The 9,931-nt window shown below is 40.5% G+C and overlaps 1 protein-coding gene across 1 annotated transcript; it reads right to left on the bottom strand.

The window, feature by feature from the left end:
• Nucleotides 1-118: 118 nt before the first annotated feature.
• On the bottom strand, nucleotides 119-9,687 carry LOC307254245 (amyloid-beta A4 precursor protein-binding family A member 3). The gene is made up of 12 exons (XM_080032541.1): nucleotides 9,462-9,687; nucleotides 7,722-8,199; nucleotides 6,791-7,342; nucleotides 6,231-6,258; nucleotides 5,994-6,139; nucleotides 5,811-5,897; nucleotides 4,496-4,684; nucleotides 3,255-3,434; nucleotides 2,006-2,218; nucleotides 1,335-1,454; nucleotides 1,064-1,204; nucleotides 119-927 (listed from the first exon to the last, which is right to left on the bottom strand). Exons 2-12 carry the CDS (start codon nucleotides 8,184-8,186, stop codon nucleotides 856-858), a joined length of 2,193 nt encoding a protein of 730 aa, XP_079888667.1. The 5' UTR covers nucleotides 8,187-8,199; nucleotides 9,462-9,687; the 3' UTR covers nucleotides 119-855.
• Nucleotides 9,688-9,931: the final 244 nt, after the last annotated feature.

Raw genomic sequence — 9,931 nt, 5'->3', positions numbered from 1 at the left:
CTTTGTTATGAAAACTGCTTTTATCAATAGGCCTATGATGTTTTTTTAAACCTATATCGCAAAAAACATATATATAGAAAGCTGTCCAAAAGTAGCTCAAGTACAAGAGTACAAAGAGTTGAAATTTGTTAAATTTTTTATACAAAGCCAATGATACAAAAGCAACTTTGCATGTGAAACATATTCAGCGACCACTGACTTGAAAAAAACAAAAAAACATCAAGAAGACATTTTACAGATAATTTAATGAGCGTCCAAAACAGCTAATCTTTTAAAAATATACGCATCTCTATCAAATAAGGCAGTTACCTTTAATTGTGCATGGTATCTGTGTCCTGCCAGGCACATCAGGGAAGCGTTTGTATGAATGAAGCAAACACTGGGCTAAATGAGCTTGTATGAAGTGTGCGATAGAAACTTGTAGATATGTGCATACTTGAGGAACTGGAAGTACATGACAATGACAGACTCTTTGTTCTGATTCAATAAGGTTTCCCCCCGCAAGCACGTTCAGCTTAGGCACACTGGCAACACACCAGAATGGAAGACCAATAACTGTAGAGTATAGTTACACTACACCATTCACCACCAAGTAAAAGTTAGTGAAGTCAAAAAATATTCTCTTTATGAATTATTGCATCCCAGCTACTGCCTGAATTGTTAAATATCAGATAAATAGAAAAGGAGAGCTACCACCTATCCGTGTCACGTAGTTTGTTTTTCAGTGAAGTGAAAATATATACATTTTGTGATATGCTGTATCAGCATTTGCATAATATTTTCTGAGTTTGGCAAAAGTCCACGCAGCTTGAACACTGAAGTTTTTTTGTATGTCCTTAATGCAGGAGAAGGCCCTCAAAGAAACACTGGCTGCTCTTGTCCTGTTAAGAGTCGATATGTTGAGGCTGGCATGGTCTTCAAGTGAATCTGTTAAAACAAAAAACATATTCATTTAAAGCTGTGAGAATTCGTTATGATAAGATTAAAAAATTTAAAAACCTAAAACTGTGTTTATGACTTAATTAAATCTAATTGTGCATGGAAGCATCTCGTCTCTTCTCACCTCTCCGACAGCATTGGTCAGGATCTGGATGATCTTGTCGTGCGGCGTGGCGACAACGCTTTGCCCGTTGATTTCAATGATCCGGTGCCCAACACGAATGCCTCCTCTCTCTGCTATACCGCCCCGCATCAGACTGCAGATCTGCACCAGATAGCGAGAGGGTCATGGATGTGTGAGACGCATTTGAAAAGCAGCAGAAAAGGCTTCTGTGCAGATTATTTAAGAAGCAATTAACTGTGACGACAACATTTTAATATGAATATTGACTCACAATGCCGTCCTCCACACTGAAGCCTAGCTGAAACTTGGGATCTGGCCTCCTGATTATCGCCATGGTGACCGGCGGGCAGTGGACGATGCTGAGCTTCACATACTTTTGGCTTTTTAAGTCCTGAGATAGAAACAAAATGTGACTTAGAACATTAACGTGACAGCAGTATTTCTTTAATTTGCTTTCAGTGTTCAGGGGAGTATAGCCTAACAGCTTGAATTCTTGCCAAAGTTTTTACAGACTAGAAGACATTATAGCTTGCCAATAGGCTACAGTGCAACAAGATGATCATATGCAGCCTCACAAATTACCATAACATTGACTCACACGTTCACAAAACACTTAACATTATACACTTTACAATAATAATAATAATTTATTTTTATAAACACAACAGGGTTAAAACTCTTAAAACCTTGTTTATACACGATACAAATTAATTAATCTGACCAGTTCTTGCATTTATACATTCACACTGCATGGAAACACAGTGCCATCTAGTGGATCTTAAGGATGGTACATTTGCTGTGAAGAAGGCAACACCACTTCAATGGTTACATTTTGGTGCTTTATCTATTCTAAAGTAAGTCTGCCATCCGAGCATATTAAATAATAACTCTTTTGTTATTGCCGATATTGTTTCAGGTACGTGCCCCGTGTCCCAGTCTTACCCGAAAGATGTTCTGGCATGTGGCGATGGGCAGACCCACCATGCTGGTGCCGTTGACGGACATGATGCGGTCCCCGATGCTGAGCTCGCCGCAGCGCTCAGCAGGACCCCCGTGAAGGAGGTTGGCCACCACCACTGTGGGCAGGATGGAGCCCCAGCCCGACTCCACCACCGCCAGACCCAAGATCTCTCCAGGAGCCTTGGTGATGACTACCTGAACCACGGACACACAGCAACGAAAATGGTTCTGGTTACCAAGTTATTCCCTTTCGGTACATTTGGTATAAATCTACATTTGTTTTAATTTGTGTTTGCATTACTTTTAATAAGTAGAAATCTCTTCTGTCAGTATATCACAATATGACACAATATAAATGTAAATTGCACATAATATATACACACATTTAGCCTTCGTCTTTGTAACCATGTTCCATTAATTCAAAGATCATTTATTTGCCTAAAACTGCATCTGCATGCATGCTCCACACATGAGCAGTCTGTCCACTTTTACGATGTACTCTCTGTGCAGCCACACATTTCAAATGGCCCGTGCAACACTTGGTGGCTGTGCAGATGCAAAACCTATAATATGATCTTAAACCATAATAGTCACTCCTGAGAATCTAAGTTATTACTCAGCAGTTTTTCCTTTGCAAGGTAAGACAGTTGAGGTTCGACGAAGCTAAGACATGAAATTTGCCTTCTGAAATGTAGCTGTACATCTGCTTTAAGGGGCGATTTACTAAGGAGGTAAAACATGAACATAGTAAACAACTGGATGGACAGTTGAAAAGTAGACTGCTGATTAAATCACTTGAAAAGTTTCCTTGCCCTTTTTTTGTTGCTATGGCTTGAAAAACACAAATGCAACATATTAAAGCAGCTGACCAAAATTAAGGAGCAAAACATTTTTTTCATCATGGTGGGCTTTCGTTTACAAATGGCCAATTGAGAAGCAACAGAACATTAAAGTGGGCAGTGATGCAAGTGAGGTCTCTGGCTGAAATTGAACCAGGGAAGTTGCGATCACAATATGTGTATGTATGCTTTGACCTTAATCATTAGGCCATTAAAGATGACAGTTATATCAACCCTTAGAATAGATGATGGATGAGAAACAAGATTAGGTTAGATTCAATTGAGATGAGAAAGGTTAGGGCATGAATGTGACCAAAACTAACACTGAAAACTCTGAAGATTACAGATCAGTTGTAGTTTGTGTTAAGAAGTGTTGATGTGACTCTGCTTACGTCCCGGATGTTCTGAGAGTCAGAGAAGTGGGCGAGGTCTCCGTTGTAGAGCTCCTGACTCTCCAGGTAGTCACTGTACTCGCCGGGCCTCAGATCGCTGGCCTTGATGCCGCTTTCCTGGAGAAACTGCTGGTAGGCCACTCCGAACGCCTGGCCGATAGCCTGGGCTATGATCTGAGCCTGGGTGGAGGAGAGAAAACCCACTCAAATATGTTGTTACTCATGCTGACTGGCTTTGAATCTGAAAGGTAAGGGCATTTGTTAAATAAATATTCTTCACACACTTTTTTACCATCCATTTTCATATAAACAAATTCAAGCAAATGATTCATTAGTCACAAGCTGAAACTAAAGCGTCAACAACAAATAGAGCATCAAGTCAGACAAAAGTTCCCTTCTTTCATCAGTTATTTTGATACTTTCAACCCTTGGTAAATACAGTTTAAAAAGAAAACTGTTCACATAAAAAGAGTCAGGTTTGCAGTAGCTGTAGACGCCGTGGTCTCATGGACTCCTGTATCCCACAGCTAATTAGCTTTTAAAAAAGAAACCCTTCCGCCTCCTTCTATTCAGTCCTGCCAGCAGTGGGAAACTGGGACGGCAGCCAGACCATTTTTACATGCAGGAGGACGCGCTGGCTGTCTGGGGGAAGGAAACCAGGTCAAGCTGAAGCTGAAACTGTTGCCCAGCTGCAAAAGGCCCATTTGATCCTATATCCAACATTGAGGGGACCTAAAGACACCTAATGTAATGAAGAATAAGCCTTTGTGGGTTTTGGCAACTAAGAAAACTGATGAATGAACGATGAAGTGGTGGCCACTATGAAGAGGAAGAGTATTTGCTTAATCAAGCCCAGCCGCTTTTTGGCATCAGAGTCATTAAAGCTAAAGTGTGTTACTTCTGTCGTCCCCATGAGGAATTCTGAGTAATCACGCAGGGATTATTATTCCTTCTGCTTTACTTTCATGTTATTTATTAGCAGTAGAATCAACAACTGAAACATTTCTTGTGCGCGCTTCTAGGGATTTTACTGACCTCCTACGGCAGTGTCAGAGGGCAACGCTGCCATACTGAGAAATACAGAGAGAGTTTTGCAGAGCTGATAGGCGTAATAACTTTTTGTCAACTCTTTTGGCACTGGCGTGAATGTAACTAAAATCATTTATATGAAAAAGTTACGAACTGTAGCTTTAAGTCAAACACAAAACATAATGTTGTGATCCTTCAGCCGATTAACTCACAACATCAGAGGAGAAGACGTGGCAGATCATTAGGCATTTCTTCTGTGGCCCGGAGGAGGATGAAGAGGGGGAGTCGGAGGCTGGGCCTCCATCCTGCCCTTTACGTTTCCTCCGTGCCATCAGGACCACAATGTCATTGATGTCGGCAATGTAGGAGATCATCTGCAGAGCGTGATCCATCATGGCTTCCTGAGTGGGAACAAGACATGAGGGTGTTGATCACATTGTTTTATAACCCAGAGAAGTGGACAAGGCCTGGTGTGTACTTCAACTTGTAGGGACTTGAAACTTGTTCTACAACGGTAATCCATTACAATGTATGCTGCCACACCTTTATTTTTTTCTCTTCTTGTCAGTTTAGTTAAGTACTTCAAAAACTCTCATTGGTGAGACATTAAAGGACACTTTAATTTCCCCCAAATGATAATCAGCTGGCAAAAAGCAAGACAAACCGAGAAAATCAGAAGACAAACTGTGAAAAGGATAATGTGTCTTTCGTGATTTTTTGCATAGCTTATCTATTAAATCTGAGAAGCTTAAGTGGTCTTTAATGCAAATAAAAAAGATATGTGTTCACAAACTGATAAAATAACAAAACATTGTCTTTCTTTTTTAAAACCATAATAATTAAAGAAAAGCAAAAAGTCAAGATGCTAGTGCAAGAAATACATTTAAACAGTGTGTCTCAGATTATCAAGAATATTTGATTATTTTCATCTCTGTAAGTATGGCACAGTGAGGAACAACCAGCCATGCAAAGCGTCAGCTGACAGTAGATGACCCACTTTGACTCTCCAGACAATCCAACCACAGACTGGAGGGAAATATACTCTGCTATGAAGGCAACATTACTGCAGACATGCTCATGTATTAAATCACAACTCAATTCTATATTAAGAAATTACTGCTGTGAGGGCTTGAAGGTAGAAAGTTAGATGTGCAAGCAGCAAACACATATTTTAGTAGTTTAATTCCTTCACTTTTCTATAACTGCTCCAATTAAAACATTTCTTTACAACATTCCAAATAAAAACAATGAATGTTTTTGATGTGAGGTGATAGAGATAGAGTGATATAGAAGTGAATATTTAATTGGTCACATGAAGATCTTGAACAAAAAAACTACCAATTTAAGATGGTAGTTTTACAATAAAAAATAAATAAATAAATCAAATTGAGAGCAAAACATTCAAGTGCTACACAGAAATAATAACTAATTATTAATCAATTAATAAAAGTGATCAAGCCAAAAAAATTAAAGGAAAAGGAATTCAAAGGAGTCTTTTCTTTTTTCTCAGCAGGTAGCAAAGCTCACCTGTGTGTCAGCAGTGAGCACTTTGATTCGCTTAGTGGAGATGAAGAGATCAACCTCTGTCATTGGCTGGGACTCTCCCTCTGGAGCCTGAAAGAAACATCAGTCACACCGACCCTGAGCTAACGTCATCATGACAGGAGAACCTGAGACAAAACTGGTGGGCCTATTTTCATATGAAAAAACCTTAATGCGGTCCACGGCCTCCTGAGCCTGAGTCATGCGGGCGTTTGTAGATGGGTTCTTCTCTGATCTGATCTGAGTGGAGCCCAGGTACTTGGCACCAAATACGACTCCATCCAACAGGTCTTCAGGGTCACACGGACCAGGCACTTTACAGTAAAACACAGTCAATTGCACAATGATTTTACTTCTCTTACCGTTGAGCTGAGCAGATGAAAGAAATGTGCTGAAGTGACTCACCGTCTTTATATGAAGGATGATCAGCGCTCTGCAGAGACAGCGAAAAGAGGCCATTATTTGATAAATAGAAATTTAAAAGATTACAATACTCATCTTTTGGGTTACTGCATTTTTTTTAATATGTACTGATTCACCAACCTTAAAGCTATCTTGCTCTACAGCATTATCAAATAAATACCTTGAGTTCTGTTTTGGCTGATTCGAGACTCACTTGGGTAAGTAATGGTCAGACGCCGTTAATCTTAAAGAATCAGTTTTTACATTTTGTAATCGATCAAACACAAAAGCAACTCATAGAAGAATCAAATAAACAAAATATTTGTTAGTTTGAGCCATAACTACAGGTGTTAATTAAATGTTATCCTTGGTCAAATGATGGTTCATACTTTATTTAGAAGTTTTATACGTCCTTTAAGCGGACAGGGATGTTATTCACACTAAGTATTTGAAATGTATGCAAGTTAAATGAGGAATGGGGTCTTCTCTGGAGAAACAAATGGATAAATCAACTTCAATTTAAGCTCCTTTTAGCCGATTATATCAACAGCACCTGAACCTACCTGCTCGCTCTCTGCAGCAGCCTCCTCTTCCTCCGGAGGCTGCTCGCCCAGCTTCATCCACACCGGCTCAGGATACTCGTCATCGGGCAGCGAGGCGATGGAGTCGTCTCTTTGCCGCTGCCGGCCGTTCCCGTAGTTACCCCAGAACTTCTGCGCGTCCTCCTGGCTGTAGGAGACTGACACCACGGCGTCCACCTCTCCCCTGTGGGGCGAACAGGTGGGGCCGGGCGCGGCACCAATCTCTGTGAACTGCAGCAGCCCCAGCAGGTCTCTGTGGTGGCTTTCAGAGAACAGCAGCCCTGTTGTTTCAGTGCTGTCGTCCGCTATGAGGGAGGGGGCGCAGGCTTCCAGCTCAGACGGACCAGAGGGCTGAGGCTGGGAGAGGCGAGGAGGTGTCTCGCTCCTGGGACAAGGCTCTTCCTCCTCCCCCATCATCTGGAGCTGGTTAAGCAGGGTGTGGATGCGGCTGTGGTCTTCATCACCTGATCGCCTGCTCACCTCCTCTTCAATGACCCTATTCTCCACATCACTCAAAGCCTCTGGAAATCTGGTCTAAAATAGTAAAAAGGAAAATATAAATCAATATATGATATCAATGTTGGGTGTCTTAATAAGTTTTTACAAAAATCTGCTTGAAAATAAATGTTCATAAATGATAAAAAAAAACTTAGTTCAAAATACAGCGTTCAGGCAGAGAACTGCTATGATTGGTTCAAAACACTTGCTGTGTCATAAGAACCACAGCATAGCCTGCCTCATCTATTCTGATTTTTTGTAAGGTTTGTCAAACTTCAATGAAAATATCTTTCATTTGGATTGATGAATATGCCTTACTCTAGACTTTTCAGATGCTTACCATCATGCAACTAACTCAAATTACATAGTTAGAAGGATTTTATGGACTTGGGCTGTGCAGGAGCTTGAAGGTTACCTCTTCCCCGACACGCTCAGAGTCATCCACCATCACCAATTCTTCTTCTGCTTCTTCTTTTTCTACTTCTTCTTCGACTGCTTCTTCCTTTTCTTCTAATTTCGCCTCGACATCCTCCACCGGCTCTGTGATATTTTCCACAAGCCCTTGCTGGTGCACATCGAGCGACGCCACAGAATCACTCCCATCCAAAGGCAGTAACACCGCCGGCTCACGCGCACTGGCATCGTCCTGGTTGTTAACTGAGGGAAGGACGTTAGAATCATCCGGGTCGTCTGCTGCTGAGCCGGCCTCACTGGAGGAGTCTGACCTCCAGTCTAACGGAGGAGGCTCGTTAGGGTTGTAGGAGTCTAGATCCTCTGCCCCAGAAGCCACACGGGCTCCATCAGAAGGGACAGAGGCGGGACACGAGGACTGTGAGGGCGCAGTGGCCGACGGATCAGCAGGGCAAACGTCTGAGTCCATTTTGTAAGAAAGCCTGACAGAGGAAAAAAAAAACATTGAGGTTGCAATGATGTACATCAGAAGTGCAGCAATAACTTAAAAATGAATACTTCACCCAGACGGAACTGGCGTTCTATCATTATAAAATCGCTATTATAATATAATGAATGAGGTTTTTCTTCCCTCAGTCTTTCCTCAGTCTTCCCTTGGCCCAGCTGTCCTGTTAATCCTAACCCTAAATTTTTACTATTGTGATGTCACGCATGGTAAAATGTAGGGTTAGACAGTAAGACCATAAAACACTCTTTCTGCCTTTTCTCAGGCTAGGATGAACCGATTTCTAAAATGTTTGCACATTTATTCTAAATAGGATCTCAGAGTTCCCACCGGTGAAGTAGGTATTTAACTGACTCAGAATAACAATGATCTGTCTCACATATTCTCTTGTGTGCTGGGAGACACCATCAGTAAAAGCAAGCTCTTCTTCAAAATATGGAGACAATTCATAAGATTCCTTCAAAGTCATCAAGCAAGGTGATTACTTTAAACTTGAAATTGTCAGGTATATGATGATAGTGTAATATTACCCAGCAGCATAGCATCTATATAAGAAATCAAGGTCAAAATTAGTTATTTCTCTGCTTATTTATTTATATGCACTGCACTTGTATTTTTCTGCTTTTGTTTTTGTTTTGTATGTGTGGAATTGTATATGTGTATCTGTTTATGTTATCTTTGACAACTTTATAAATATATTGCTAAAAAAAGGGGGGTTAAAAAACTAGCTCTATCGTAAGTGCAATCCAACAGCCCATTTATCCTCCTTGCCTCATGGCGATCACGATAGGCAAAGCAGCCTAAAGCTCAAAGTACATGGGCAACATGTACAATAAGTGTCAACGTTAACAGACCCCCAGAGAAAACGACCCTTCACACCCCTTATAGAAATACAATTTAGATTTTAAATTAAAAGAGGCAACACAGTATTACAATTTGTTGTGTTTGATACCAAGTCAGAAAACAAAGTTGGCTACTTTTTATGGGATAACTTATAGGCCAAGCCAAGTGGATGTAGCTTTATGGCTTTAAGATGCCGTTATTAGAAAAGGTCGTAGGCTAGGTGAAGTTAAAAAATACAACACACTGTTAATGAATGTAAGTTAGCTGTACAAGTAGCTCAATGCTAAATAGTCTGCCTTACAACCCGCAGCAAAACCAAAAATAGCACAATACCATAGCAAGCCATTTTATATGTAAAAACACGGTGTTTTAAGCAGAGAATTAAACACCCCTCACCTGATAATATTTGAGGTCTTTCTCGGTTTCTTTATGCCCGGAGACAGACACGACAGAAGATAACGTTGTTTGAGTTCTTTCTACCCAAGCTTTGCCTTTAGTTTTATTCGTCATAATAACAGCAGCAGTAACGTTAAATAAAATAGTTTTCACATAATTTAATGGTATGAAAAAGTTAGTTTTCCTGCCGTTGTTGCTGCTTCTTCTTTTTATGTATTCGCCGACTGTCGTGGTGCTGCGTTCAGGTGCTGTTGTAAGTTCCAAATAGTATCTCTTGGTTTTCTCTTCATATTCTGAACATAATACACACAACTTCACCACAAACTATATATTTATAATATTTCTCCAAATCATGACTTACCACAAGGTTCCTATAAGTTAGATTAATTACTTTTTACAATTTTACAATAACCAAAACTGTAGAGAAATATGACAGTAATTCTGCATAAAACATGAATTCTTTTTTTTGT

The sequence above is a fragment of the Ammodytes marinus genome (assembly GCF_949987685.1).
Source record: "Ammodytes marinus genome assembly, chromosome: 8".
NCBI lineage: Eukaryota > Metazoa > Chordata > Actinopteri > Uranoscopiformes > Ammodytidae > Ammodytes > Ammodytes marinus.
The sequence above is the reverse complement of the archived record's forward strand: the minus strand, read 5'-3'. Positions and strand labels throughout refer to the sequence as shown.